Source organism: Centropristis striata, chromosome 21 (genome assembly GCF_030273125.1).
Source record: "Centropristis striata isolate RG_2023a ecotype Rhode Island chromosome 21, C.striata_1.0, whole genome shotgun sequence".
Taxonomy (NCBI): domain Eukaryota; kingdom Metazoa; phylum Chordata; class Actinopteri; order Perciformes; family Serranidae; genus Centropristis; species Centropristis striata.
Genome location: NC_081537.1, coordinates 12,356,825 through 12,371,529, shown reverse-complemented (window position 1 = coordinate 12,371,529; position 14,705 = coordinate 12,356,825). Strand labels below are relative to the sequence as shown.

General features: G+C 36.5%; 2 protein-coding genes across 5 annotated transcripts; one reads left to right on the top strand and one right to left on the bottom strand.

The window, feature by feature from the left end:
* Window positions 1-8: 8 nt before the first annotated feature.
* On the bottom strand, window positions 9-2,298 carry pigp (phosphatidylinositol glycan anchor biosynthesis, class P). 3 transcript variants are annotated; one of them, XM_059324560.1, is made up of 5 exons: window positions 2,200-2,298; window positions 1,779-1,863; window positions 818-890; window positions 545-663; window positions 9-283 (listed from the first exon to the last, which is right to left on the bottom strand). In XM_059324560.1, the coding sequence occupies exons 1-5, from the start codon at window positions 2,293-2,295 to the stop codon at window positions 168-170; spliced, it is 489 nt and encodes a 162-aa protein (XP_059180543.1). In that variant the 5' UTR covers window positions 2,296-2,298; the 3' UTR covers window positions 9-167. The 3 variants fall into 3 exon arrangements, with proteins under 3 accessions (XP_059180543.1, XP_059180544.1, XP_059180545.1); XM_059324561.1 differs by having other exon boundaries at window positions 2,034-2,218; XM_059324562.1 differs by having other exon boundaries at window positions 2,057-2,209.
* On the top strand, window positions 2,279-8,240 carry rexo4 (REX4 homolog, 3'-5' exonuclease). Of its 2 annotated transcripts, XM_059324556.1 has the most exons (9): window positions 2,279-2,597; window positions 2,723-2,967; window positions 3,650-3,969; window positions 4,048-4,194; window positions 5,678-5,871; window positions 5,976-6,064; window positions 6,534-6,608; window positions 7,256-7,330; window positions 7,508-8,240. In XM_059324556.1, exons 2-9 carry the CDS (start codon window positions 2,737-2,739, stop codon window positions 7,670-7,672), a joined length of 1,296 nt encoding a protein of 431 aa, XP_059180539.1. In that variant the 5' UTR covers window positions 2,279-2,597; window positions 2,723-2,736; the 3' UTR covers window positions 7,673-8,240. The 2 variants fall into 2 exon arrangements, with proteins under 2 accessions (XP_059180539.1, XP_059180538.1); XM_059324555.1 differs by having other exon boundaries at window positions 2,279-2,967.
* Window positions 8,241-14,705: the final 6,465 nt, after the last annotated feature.

Here is a 14,705-nt window from a genome sequence, read left to right as displayed (position 1 = left end):
ACATTCAGTATATCACACACTTATTTTAGTGCGTAAAAGATTTTCCACATGTTGCATTGTTCCTGGATAAATAAATAAAAGTATTTTTTTTTAATGAAACAAAGGGTAAACAGTGACGACGTAATAAATCTCCTGCAGCTTCTCTTCTTCTCAGTTCCTCAGTTTTTTTATAGCTTGGGCGACAAATAGAACATGTTGTTGACTTCACTAATGGAAACATCTTTCAGTCTGGGTATCCCCCCCTTGTGGCAGTCTTGTGTCCTCTGGGCTTGAGCGTACACATCTGTGACAGATAGGAAACATTTAAAGAGTGTTAGGGTCAGGAAGTTCAGAACTCCTTTGGAAAATCTTGAAGATGTAAGTGTTTTGTCATGTCATATTAGATTATAATATACAGCACACAATATCTTGAGCTTTTACAATACTTTTCCTATTGCCATTTAATTTTTTATATAACTGCAATAGTTGTTATTACGTCATCCTACTACAAATTACTGTATAGTGGTAATGTTGGCTTCCAGCCAGCCTATGGCAGCATCCTCACCTGTGATGTTGTCCACAGAGTCGAGTGGAGCCGTATTGTTCATGTTAACTCCAAACAGCAGCACTAAAGATATCACCAATGCAACCAGTAGATAGATCGGTACAGCAAGAGCCCAATACCTACAAAAGAAATAACAATTCTTCAGTTGATGACATGTTGGTCAAAAAACCTCTAATATGGCATGTGTTTTTCCTAAGTCACTATGTCATTTAACAGTCAAGAGAGGATTATTATTATATATTATATATTAGTTATTTATTACTTTTTACTTACTTTTGAGGCCAGTAAGTGAGCCCTATTGAGTGAAGCCACTCCTCTGGTATAAATGCCCACATGCAATACAGAACTGTGGAGAAGGAGGGAAAGAAGAGGTCATATTGCAGACATGTTTTTTATTCAAACTAGTAAATTAGGGATTGGGTTTTTTTGCAGGTGCTTCACGCACACATGCAGGCTCGCACACACACACACACACACACACACACACACACAGAGTTACTTCATGACAATTAAATTAGCCGTAAACTGACAGTGAAAGTGCTGAATGAATACATATGACCAATTTGTTTTGTATTGTTAGAATAATAATAATATTAATAATAATAACAATAATAATAATAATAATAATTTATTTTTTTTCTTCTTCTTCTCATCATTATTAGTTATATTTAAAGAAGAACTTTAAAATATTTAACAAAAGCACACTCTCTTCTTCAATAAAACTAAATTAATATAAACTTTTCTTAATATAAAAAATGAAAGATGGCCTATTTCCTACAGTATGTTACAGAAATACCGTATATAATACATTTATATGTATTTGTACATATATTTGTAAATTTGACTAATTTGTTTGTATTAGAATTATTATTAATTTAATTAATATTTAAAGTAAAACTTGAATTATTTTTAACCAAAGCACACACAGATAAATAAAATGTTTTCTTCTTTGCTAAAATATACACTTTTCTTAATTAAAAAAATAGAAGATGGCCTACCACCACAGTATGATACATAAATACAGTATAGTATATTTATATGCATTTGTAGATACACAAGCAAAACATTCTACACAATAAAATATATTTCATAGACATGTAAGAGAGAGAACACATTAATTCAATTGCTTACCTCACTTCTTAAAAGTCAGATCTGATTACCATTGCTTTAGTACACTGTGATAATGTCAGTTCTTTTGTATTGGTATCGATATAAATGACAATATAGGACTTACAGAAGCCAAACTGTGAGCCAAGGAACAGGACAAACCCATAAATGGCTCTCTCAGGCAGAGGAGAGGGAGAATTTTCCACCATGATCTGAAACCACAACAAAACACAGACAGAGGTTGGAGTGTCACAATCTGGGATATAACGTTAGCTCCAGTTACAGATCTATAAAGACGTATATTTTTGGTTAAACTAAAAGCTAAAACAAGCTAACTGAGAATAGGTTTATGGCCATAAACACATATTCCCTGTCAACGCACCTAAACAGAGCTTTGTTATTTACCAAGATGTCATCGAAAGTTGCGACAAGGCGTATTAACCCAAATGTAAATCAAGAGCAACTAAACACACGTTAAAATCTAAACTTTTAGGCAGATTTTTTTCTTTATTGACGCTGTCAAATCGTCGATCAATTATTATGCCTACTTCTGTCCCATGTGGTATTCGGTCCGATGTGAAACGTTTGCCACAAAACGAGCTTCCGCTTTGGGAATTAAAAGAAAAAGAAACAACAAATTGCATTTAGCATATTTTAAATACTAAAGCATAATATAAACCGGATTGAATATTAATTGAAAAATTGCACCGTAGTTGTAGGACTGTTTAGCTTACGAATTAGACACACGCATATTTGGACTTCATGTTTCTACCGGACAAATGTGGCTGCTGCACCTCTCGGAAATATACATTTCAGCATGGCTTTGCTTTGGACCACCTGAAGTTTGTTACTGAGCGTTTTTCTCAGTAGTTGACGAAAATATCCGAACAATTTATAAATGTCGGTGCGGCTACACGGTGAACTGACTCCGGGGAAACATTTGTCGGTGAGACGGTGTTGAGCATTACTTTTTTAAACGTTTTAAGGTGACTGAGTGGCGGTCCAGCGTGGCTGAGGACGGCTAACAGACTTCACATATTTTAACCAAATAATAATTCAAAAATATTACAGCGAAACTGGCCATTATGTCGAAGGTGAAGGACAAGAAAAAAGACCTCTCTGCTAAAACACAACAAGCCACATCTACGGAGAAGAATAACACAGCGAAAAAGAAAAGGAAAAAGTGGATGACTGAGAAGTTTAAAAAGATTAAACCACAGCCACAACCCAAGAGCCAAGAAAAAGCCAAAGTGCAGCAAGTGGTTCCTCCAAAAGATGCCCAACAGTTCTCTGCCAACTGGAAGGCTCTACAAGAGGTTTGTTATTGTTATTGGCTTTCGACACCACGTAGAGTTGATTTTATGTGTGTACATGCACATTTTATTTTGTGTGGTAGTGCATTTAATTTAATTTATTGTTTTCTTATCGTTCTATTGTCGAGTCCATCTTTTTTATTGTGTTATCTATTTATTGTGTATCTTTTTGTGCAGCAATTTGGAAACCTTGTGTTTGCTAAAATCCATTCCATTTACTCAAATACTGTTGTGCTTTACTTGAGTATTTCCATTTTATGTAACTTTACACTTCTACTCCACTACTTTTAGAGGCACATATTGTACTTTTTACTCTGCTACATTTAGCTGACAGCTTTAGTTACTTTTCAGGTCAAGATTTACCATAAAAAACATGATCATGATTGACTGTTTAAATTGATCCTTGAACCGTATATTAAGCATTTACAATCTTGAAAAATGAAAATGCTGCCAACATAAACGCATAAGTAATAATATTCCACTAATATATTTGTAATATATATAACAATCTAATCTGGACTTTTACTTCTAGTGGTGTAATTTAACAGTGTAGTAATAGTATTTTTACTTAAGTAAGGGATCTGACTGCTTGTTTCACTTTTACATGTCATATCTTTGTATTATATTTTGTCATATTCAGCACTTTCCTGAAAATTGTTTAACAACTTTGGCAAACTTTCCACAGATATTAAAAGCCAGTCAACCCGAGAAGAAGCCGCCCGTGACACCAAAATCCCAGAACGGCGCTCTGCAAAAAAAGGAGGCTAAAGAAAATACTTCTAAAAATATTTCCAAGAACACACCGAAAGACTCTGGGAAGAAAGCAAAGCACAAAACTGCTCCTAATAGCATCCCCGAGGACTCTAAGGTGAACTCGGCGGGTCCAGCTGTCTCGGAGACAAAACAGTCTGCTGCTCCAAAAAGGAAAAAGGACAGTGTGAAGTCAAACAGCGAGCAAGCAGCCAAGAAGAAGAAGCTGGTGGTTGAAGAGAAGAAACCTACAGAGTAAGTGTACAGCGACCTCTGCTAAATGTAAAGGTCAGGAGAAGTTGCGGCTGCTTACTTTGTCTTGTTTTGTTGCAGAGATGACCTTTGGTTTGACGATGTAGACCCTGATGACATTGAGGCCACAGTGGGAGCGGAGGCAGCAGAGATCATGAGGAAGAGGCAGGGCATTCAGAGGAACCCTGACACAGAGAGCGCCCTGGTCAAGGAGAAAGCCTTTGAGGGGTGAGTGACGACAAAGTCTTTTTGTAGCCTCATATATTTGCTACAAAGGTGTTCATGATATAAAAGTTAAGTCATTAACTGAGAAATCTGATATGGCCTGGACCTACCAGGATGACACAGGCTCTGGTTTAGCTGCAGTGCCGTCTGTGCTTTTAAAAGGTAAAACATGCAGAAATTAACTTAAAAAAAACAACAACATACCAGAAAAACACCACTCAATAAACACTTAAGACCCAGTAGAATTGTCTGGCGGTGTCTGTATCTGCAGATACTCTGCCATCTATTTTCTCTTTTCTTATTATTTTTTTCCTGTTTAACTAACTTTGCACTAACATTTTTAGTGCATTTTATAAATAGCACATCTTTAAAGGATTCACCAATTTGCTTTCTTGCCTGGAAATGGATAAGATCAATACTACCCTCATATCTATAAGGTAAATACAGGTGCATCTCAATACATTAGAATATAATGGAAAAGTCCATTTCCAGTTTCCAGTTCAAGTCAAATAGCCCCAACCAAGTATTGAGTCATATAGAAGGACATACTTTTCAGAGGCCAACATTTCCATATTAAATATACATTTGAAAATTGGTCTTTTGTAATATATATATTTTTTGAGACACTGAATTTTTGGTCTTCATTAAATATAAGCCATAATCATTAAAATGAGAAGAAATTAAATAAATTGAGACATGAAATATTTCATTCTGTGTGTAATGGATCTATATAATGTGTTATTTACACTTTTTGAATTGAATTACTGACATAAATAAACTTTTCTATGATGTTCTAATTTATTGAGATGCACCTGTATAAGGTGAGCTTAAAGATGGAAATGAAAACAGCTCGCCTGGTAACTCTGGAGGCAACACAGCCTGCCTTCAGTCACCTCTACAGCTCACTAACTAACTGATATCCTGGAGTCTCAGCTGGTCACTTATTCCAAGAATAAGCATATTTCCCCAGTGTCATAATTGCCTACTACTTCCCTGGTGTATCATGCTGTTTTAGTCGGATGTGTTTTCTCTACCGACCTCACTGCAGTTGTTTTGTATTTGTTTTGTAACAGGATGAAAATGAGCTTGCAGTGATATTTCATTTGCCAAAAGAGACTATTTTCAAAATGACTTCTTAAAACAGCAGTTTTACTCCAAGAGAGCTACAAATAGTGATTATATTTGCATTTGCAATGTCTCTCTTTCCTGCAATGTAGCTTATGAATACAAATGTGAACCTACAGGTGTCTGAAATGGATTTAAAATGCACACAAAACTCGAAAAAGATTTACAGAAAGTTAAATGGCCCCATATATACATAGTCAAATTCCTTGTATGATTAGACATACTTGGCCAATAAAGTTTATCCTGACCAACACCGCACAGTGTGTAACAAACAGAGGCAACAGATCCTCCTCAGGCAGGTTGATGCAGTAGTGAAAACTGTCCCCTCTTATAATCTTGTTTGCCATTCACCAACCGGTAGCCTCACCAGAGCCGTGGCCATCGACTGCGAGATGGTGGGAGTGGGTCCCGATGGGGAGGACAGCATCTTGGCTCGCGTGTCCCTCGTGAACCAGTTTGGGAAATGCATCTATGACAAATATGTGAAACCCACAGAGAAGGTGACAGACTACAGGACAGCTGTCAGTGGCATCCGACCACAGGACATCAGAGATGGTGAGTTATGGAATAAACAACTATGTGAGAGACTGAATCGAGTTTTAATGAATTAAAATGTGCCGTTGCTCCATGATTTGTAACCAGTGTTTGTGTCACTGCAGGAGAGGAGCTGCAGACTGTGCAGAGGGAGGTCGCTGAGATCCTGCAGGGCAGAATAGTAGTCGGACATGCCATACACAACGACTTGAAGGTAGCATCGATATCTGAAAGGGAACTAACTTGATTGATTTTCAAAATACGGCACAGGCCAAAAGTTTGGACACACCTTCTCATTCAATGTTTTTCCTTTATTTTCATGACTATTTACATTGTAGATTCTCACTGAAGGCATCAAAACTATGAATAAACACATATGGAATTATGTACTTAACAAAAAAGTGTGAAATAACTGAAAACATGTCTTATATTCTAGTAAGCAAAGGGTGGCTACTTTGAGGAATCTAAAATACAAGACATGTTTTTAGTTATTTCACACTTTTTTTGTTAAGTACATAATTCCATATGTGTTTATTCATAGTTTTGATGCCTTCAGTGAGAATCTACAATGTAAATAGTCATGAAAATAAAGAAAAACGCATTGAATGAGAAGGTGTGTCCAAACTTTTGGCCTGTACTGTAAGTGTAAGCACTTTTAAACCGATCTTAAACTCCTGTTTCAGATTTTACTCTTGGGTCATCCGAAAAAGAAAATCAGGGACACTCAGAAGTACAAACCTTTTAAGAAGGCTGTAAAGGTACGTACCTTAATGTTGACAATCCACTGATCCAGATCTCTGAGTCAGGTGATCCTCGTGAAATCTTTCTATGACATGACATTTAAAAAAATAACTGCATCAACAAATTTTCTTTTTAAGGCATTAAAATCAAAGTCTGAAGTGTTTGAGCATTCATCTAAATGAATTTACTGACAAACACTTTATTGAACATATTTCCCAAAACAAATCCTACAAAATCTCATTACTGCAACTGCCTGAAAACATCAAGACCATTGAGGAAAGCTCATATTTTCCACATTTTTAAAAATAAATAATGGACAGTAATTGACAGTAAATTAAAACTCTGAAATAATAATTATTTTTTTAAATTAACATGTTTTTTTTCTCTTCTATTTTGACTCATTTCTCTCATTACTGCAACACCTTTAGCAATATACACAAACGTATATAGTTTTGATATTTCATTGGAACCTGAAAGAACATAATAAATGGTTCCTACCCATACATTTAAAAGCAAACTTTTGCTTTCCCATCAATTAAATAACAACATTAAATGAACACCTGTTGCAGTTATGATACATAGGTTTCAGAAATGAGGTTGATGATTTCGGTAATGATTCAGTGTTTTATGTTATGTGATTATTCCCATTTTTTCCCCTTTTTAGAGTGGTCGGCCATCACTGAAACTCCTCTGTAGAGAAATACTCAACGTTAAGGTCCAACAGGGTGAACATTCATCTGTAAGTCTTCAACACATCAGACACTACTGCCACTTCCAAATGCATAATAATTTGTTTTACTTTTCTCTATCAACAGTTGATAAAAAACTAACCCAGAATTACAAAACATATCAATAAAAGATGTGAAAATTAGCATCTTGGACTGATTTCCGTCTCTGTCTGTCCACTGTCCACCAGGTCCAAGACGCACAGGCCACCATGAGGCTCTACACAATGGCAAAAAAACAGTGGGAAGCAGAGATTAAAGCCAGTCATAACAACAAAGACTCAGCCAAGACTAGTGTGAGAAAACCAAAGTCTGCCAAGATCAAGAACAAGGGCATGAATTTCATGGGAATATGAATTCAAAAGCAATCTGCAAGAGGACAGGTCATCTCCGGATCACATCCTGACTGAAATGTTAAGAGGTTTGGAAAGATGTCCTTAAAAAAGGTTCTTTTAACAGGTGACCCACCGGACAGGACGTGAGAGACAAGACTGTTTTCGCCAAAACGTACAAAGTCTGAGAGAGTACCGGGCTGCGACTCGCTAAGGGATTCAAACATCTGCGAGATCCTTAAGCATTTTTTAATCACACTGAGCCATATTCCCAGAAATAATTTCCCAACATGATATTCCCAGCTGTCGGCGGCAGGTGTTCACATCATTCAATTTCATCTCTCAAGTGTTCATGAGAACTGAAAAGCATCTGGGATTTTTCCCATTTCAGTGTTCTGTAATGTCGTGTTTGTTAAGATCTTTGCTTTCGTGATTCCTGGTTTCCTTAAATGTTTTAAAAAGTATGAATACAACAAAATATATTATTTCTATGGAGCTATATTGCAATTATTGTTTATAAAACTCACCAGTGATACAGTTTTTGTTAGTGAAATAAATGAGAGAACCCATTAAAGTCCATTCTTGTTTAAAACTGAGCCTTTAGAAATGTTTTAACGCAGTTTGTTTGCTCTGGTCATCACACACACAGAAGCGAACCAAAAAGCATCACAGCAAACCACTTAGATGTGTGCTAGATCTGTGAGAAAAACGTTGCTGTGCAGCTCTCTGCCACTACACTGCAAGCTGAGTCATGAAATTGTTGTAATCATCAAACTATGTGAGAAACAAGTAATAATGAATCAAAATGTGCTGTTATTGTGATTTATCACATTATCAGTGTTTGTGTAACTGCAGGAATTGATTTACAGGCCGTGCAGAGCGATGTTGCTGAGATCTCAGACGGAATGTTCCATGATGTGAAAAACTTGTTTTTGCCAAAACGTGCACAATGTAAGGACTGTTCTTCAGCCGAAGTATCCCAGGATGTGACTCACTGGGATTTAAACAACTGAGAGATCATAGAGCTTTTTATTCAAGCTGATCTTTCAGCCAATTTCCAGATATAATTTCCCGACAGTGTATTCCCAGCTGTCGGAGTTTGTTGTTGAGATCTAATTTCATCTCTGAAGTGTTCATAAGAACTTGAACTTCATAATGGTTTCACTGTGTGTTTTTTTTTTTTTTGTCTAGTTTGTTTGCTCTGGTCTTAATTGATTGACATTTGAGCATTTTCCCCTTGTGTTTTGTGTGGGGAAAATCCAAAATGCATCAGTACAAACCACATGAGGACGTTCACCCTGCGTGTTGCTGAGATGTGTCTGGGTTGGGAGCAAGAAAGTAAATACAGGAAGAATGTCCTGAGTTCAGGACAACTGGATACTCTATGAAAGAAACTTTGTTTGCTGTTCAGCTCAAACTTGCAGCAAACACCTGGGAGTTTGGTCAGAGCACATTCCCACCACAAACAAACCACTCTAGAGTTGTTTTGGGAATGGCAGAGGCCACCTCCTCAAAGAGTCTCGGTGTGGTTGTTTCGGGCCGTATTAAAGTGTGATCACTGTATCACACCAGAGCCCTGTACTACGAAGCCGGATTTGAGGGTTAGCGAGGTAACTTCAGCTCTTACCCAGGGTTTTCAGTATCACGAAGGTGGTTCTCTTTTCGTCTGGCTAGGTCACCATGGCAACTCATGCTAGGAAGCTAACCTGGTCGGGACCAGGTTATGTTCGCGATAAGAGATCAGTATCTACAGTCATGGAAAAATCATTGTATAATTATCATCTTGATGATAATTGTAGTTATTATCAAGAAAACCATGGAATGTCTAGGTATCAGCTCTTAAATTAAACTCTTATCAGCTATTGTTGTTGTTATCATTACATTTGTCCAAACAAATGTACCTTTAGTTGTACCAGGCATTAAAATGAACAAGAAATTGAAGAAAACAGTGCTCTAATATTTTTTTCTATGACTGTGTAAATGCACTGCCTACTAACTAATCAATTCTCTTGGAAAATGGCACACCCCTTTTTTGGAAGATCCTGTGGACCTCTGAGGAGGGCGAGAGTATTTCGAGGCCGACGAAACCCCAAAGAATATTTATATGAAAAATACAGATTCTCAGCGGGGAGAATAAGATATAAATGTAAAGTTGTTGAGTCGTAACATTACATTGTCACCAAACGGAGCCGTGAAGTTACAGTAGAGTTACTGTGTGTATCACTGTAGCAGTCAGCTGATGTGTGTGGTTGTTTCACACTAATCTAAAGAGTGCAGTTTGTAGTTCTCTGGACATTTAACCACACAGTCTCTGAAATTACTCTCCTGTAAAATTAGTTAGCATACATTAATACTTCACAATATTAATAATCAGTATGACGTTTACTTGCATATAAATATATGCAGACCATTGGAGACCAAGGCCAAAAGCCTTGTAGCTGGTTATCAATGCTTGTTCATGGTGTTGCTGGTTTACAGCTGCATGGTTCGGCCACTTAGTGGTGGCAAAAGTATTCAGATCCGTTAGATCAGTAAAAGTACTAATAAAACACTGCAGAATTACTCCACTACAAGTTAAAGTCATGCATTCAGAACTTAAGTTAAAGTACAAAAGTATCAGCAACAAAATGTACTTAAAGTATCAAAAGTAAAAGTACTTGTAATGCAGAATGGACCCACTCAGATGGTTTATATATTCAAAACATACTGGATTATTATTTTTGCAGCATTTATGTAAGCAGCATTTTACTGTAATCCAGGTAGAGCTCTTTTTTTTAGCTCTTTTATGTGGTTTAATTTATAAACATGCATAATCTTTTTAAATTTATCATATTTTTTCATGTTAAATAATTAAAGATGTCGGATAAATGTAGTGGGGTAAAAGTATAAAGTTACATAAGTTGAAATTCTTAAATCAAGTACAAGCACCTCAAAATTGTACTTGAGTAAATGTACTTAGTTACATCCCACCACTGGTTTGGCTCTCAATAAGAGAATACATACTATCTAATCAATTTGACCCCAGATGCATCTATAGAAAGACATGCACACTCTGCATGTAACTACAATATTATGTTTTTTTTTTTAAATACTGGAATATTGTGAGATTACCTGTTTGTATTGAGGCTTCTCACAGCAGCGCCGTCTTCTGTGAATGTATGCTTCACTTCCAGTGACAGAGTGTGTTTAGGCTTCCTGTGTGTCAGTGTGATTTGCTGCTGATGTTTGATAGAGACTTTGCCCTTCTTGTCGTAGAAATGAAACCTTGGTCAGAGGAGTTCAGGCTCTAAATTATTACTGTGCCTGATCAGACTCTGGCAGCCTCGAGCAGATGGAAACTTATTTTCTGTATCTCTCTCTGACAAGGAGAGGGACCGGTGTATTGTGTACGATCACTTTTAAAAAAACAAAACAAAAGTGCATTATTGCCTTTGGTCTCAAACTGCACAGGTTGTTTGAATATACTTTTATTATGATAATATCATCATTAAGCATCTTAGCGAAGACGTCAAACGAGTTTTAATCATTATTTTAAACAGATTCTCTATTATCTCACACAGTCCCATCCATGCTGCTTTTCTATGTGGTTTTTTGTTGCAGTCCGTGTGATGAAATCAGGGTTCAGGCCTCCTGTGTGCCAGCAGTGTCAGTGTGATTTGCTGCCCAGAGGCTGATGTAAAGTGTGCCCTACATTGCTCAAGTGAAGCTGACGCCCTTGGTGTGCAGCCCCCGGGCTCTAAATTAGGCTCTGTATGGAGCTCAGTCTGACACTGAGCAGAAACCTCCGAGTACATTGGAATGCGGGAAGTGACTCATCTCCTGATACAATACTTCTTTTGAAGATTTTGTTTTCTGGAGAACACTGGGTGCTCAGTGGTACAGCTGTGTTGTGATCGTGGTGCACCAGAATAGCAGAGCTGGATTTCCTCAATGTGAAACCGACACGTCTCCCTCTAGTGGTAAAACATTATACAGACGAGGAACAGTCCGAAGGTGAGAAGATACAGAGCGGGTTTGATTGATTACAGTTCATTTCTTGATGAAGATAGTTGATTAAGGCTTTTATTAACTTTGCTATCTGAACTTCATGCTGCATTAGAAACGGCTCAGATTACCCACTCAGGAAATATTAATCTCCCCAAGTGAGACCACAGCTGTTCATTGTTGTCATCCAAGATTTCTTTTTACCAGCATAGCTGCTGTTTCCAGGAAATCTACCAGAATCATTTAATAATGTTTACGTAACCACTGGCAAGTTTTTAAAGAAATGGCTTCCTGTCTGATATTTCACAACAGAGTATAAATGTGTGTGATGCTCTGTAGAAAAACATAAAACAGGCACAACTTGCTGCAGTTTGTGAAAATGTATAATGCAAGTTTCCAGTGGTGGAATGTAGCTAAGTACATTTATTCAAGTACTGTACTTAATTTAAGTACAAGTACCTCAAAATTGTACTCATATTATGTAACTTTATACTTCTACTCGACTACATTTAGCTGCCAGCTTTAGTTACTTTTCAGGTCAAGTATTAACATAAAAAACATTATCAATTTAAAGTGATTAGACTTTTTTATTTTATTAATTAAACCTCATAACAGTATATTAAGACGTTAAAATGAGCCCAGTCTTTACAAAATTAAAAGCTTCTTACATAAATGCATCAATAATATATTTAGAATATATAAAACAATCTGAGTCTGCCTAATGAGTACTTTTTTGTTGTTGCTGCTGCTACTTTTGTACTTCTACTTCACTAAGTTTTGAACACAGGACTTTTACTTGTAGTGTAGTAACTTCACAGTGTGGTATTCGTACTTTTACTTAAGTAAGGGATCTGAATACTTTTCCCACCACTGAAAGTTTCCTGCTACTGTCACAATAACAGTTTGTTTACAATTTGTACATATTACCAACTAAACCTCTGTAAATCACAAGATGTAGAAAGAATACACTTACAATGATCTTCAGGGATTAATCCCTCATTTATTTACAACTGCAAAATACACTTATGGTTCAACATTTGGCAAAGAGATTATGAACAGCATCACGTTATTCAAAATGTTATACCCTCCAAGTGACTGTTTCCTTGAAAATCAAACAATTTAAACTAAATGACCTTTAAGAAAAATGAGGCAATACTCAAAAGAACTTAAAAAAACATTCATTGTGAAGATTTTTGATTAGTGGTAAAGTGTATAGAAGTCACACAGTGTGAGAATCATCTGTCATCCATCGCTCCGTCCGTCCTCTTGCTGCTTGTTTGGCTCGAGGCAAGCAGAACAGAACCTGTCTATTCAATAAGATATTGATGGCAAATTTATCTTAAATCAGATAAAGATAGCAATCAATCTCGCCTAGCAATACCCAAATCATCTTCTGTATGTGTATATATTCTGATTGTATAATCTGGAACGGGGGTTAGCAACCTACTAAAAAAAAAAAGAAGAGAAAAAATGTCTGAATGGAGCCGCAGACCTTACTTTAAGCATTACAATCAAGATAAAACAGCCTACTAAACCAAAATGCATCATAATAAACATTTATCAATATGATTTTGTCATAATGCAACAAGGACCCAAGTGCACATTTGGAATCGAAAGCTAGCCTCGCTAAGGAAACTCGACTTGAAGATGGAAAAATTTAGAGGTTAAGGTGCCGGGTTGCGAGCTTTTGTAAGCTATGATGCACATTTCAGTTGACTATTACTGCCGTATATATAAGCAACACATTTTTACAATAGACGAATACAAATTGCTTTGGGCCTACACCATTGAAATGTAAAGAAATAACCGTTTCATTGGCTCCCGAGCTGCAGGTTTCCTGTCCCTGATCTGGAAGAACACTGTGTACAGTTGCATGTCAAAACTGCAGACCAATCCCCAAAAATCCTATTTTATTATATAAATAAATGTCTGTTCTATATGGAATATGCTGTACCTACAAAATGATGGTCACAATAAGGCTCTAAAAGATAATCAAGGTGTTCATATTTTCACTATAATACAGCATTTATGTCTTTTAATTCTTAAATTAATCAGGTAATTAATGCTGCTCAGTAGTGCATAACATAATGAGGCTGTAACACACAGCAGCTCTGGGGGACTGCAGAGTCACTGAAATGTCATCCGAACAACTGCAGAGCGGAAAACAACATCCTGACTGAAATGATCCAAGGTTTGGAAAAATGTCCTCAAAAACATGTTTTTCTCAGTATGTGAATGATGTGACTGTTTTTGCCAAAACCTACACAAAGTCTGCATTGTTGTGAATGAGAGCCATAGGCTGTGACTCGAGTTCAAACAAGGTCAACAAGGGCAGCAGTAAGAAGTCTGACCTCAGTGTTATATACAGTCATGGAAAAAATATTAGACCCTTGACCATTGTTTTCTTCAATTTCTTGTTCATTTTAATGCCTGGTACAACTAAAGGAACATTTGATTTGACAAATATAATGATAACAACAAAAATAGCTCATAAGAGTTTAATTTAAGAGCTGGTATCTAGATATTTTCCATGGTGTTCTTGATAATGATTTTGGTTATTATCATTGGTTATCATAAGACTTTGTTTGAAGTAATGTAAATTCCTTGTAGTGTTTTAAAAAGTATGACTATTGACTATTTTCTATGTAGCAAAGTGTGATTATTGTTTATAAAACTCACCATGATGTTTTTTTATGCATTAGTACTGTTGCTATCATGACACAATATCAATAATTCAATAAGATGGATCTTACAGCCTTCCATTCTTCTGCATGTTTTCTCAAAGGGGAATTAGAATCTAACATTTTTTGTGGGGTTTAAACAAGCAGCATCTCTGCAAAGTTTGATTTATTTTGTTCTTGTACTAAAACTCTACTTTCTCTCAACCAGCTTGTGAAGACCATGTGATGTTTTTCATCTCTGAGGAGTAGAAGCACAGAGCTAGTGGAAACTGTTTTTCGATGAGTGATGGACAACATCAATAGCGATTATTGAGCCCCTGTTTCTCATTGTCAATTAGTCTTTGCATCCTCAAGGCCAGCAATCCTTCCTGTTAACCCCACTGTACTCTCCA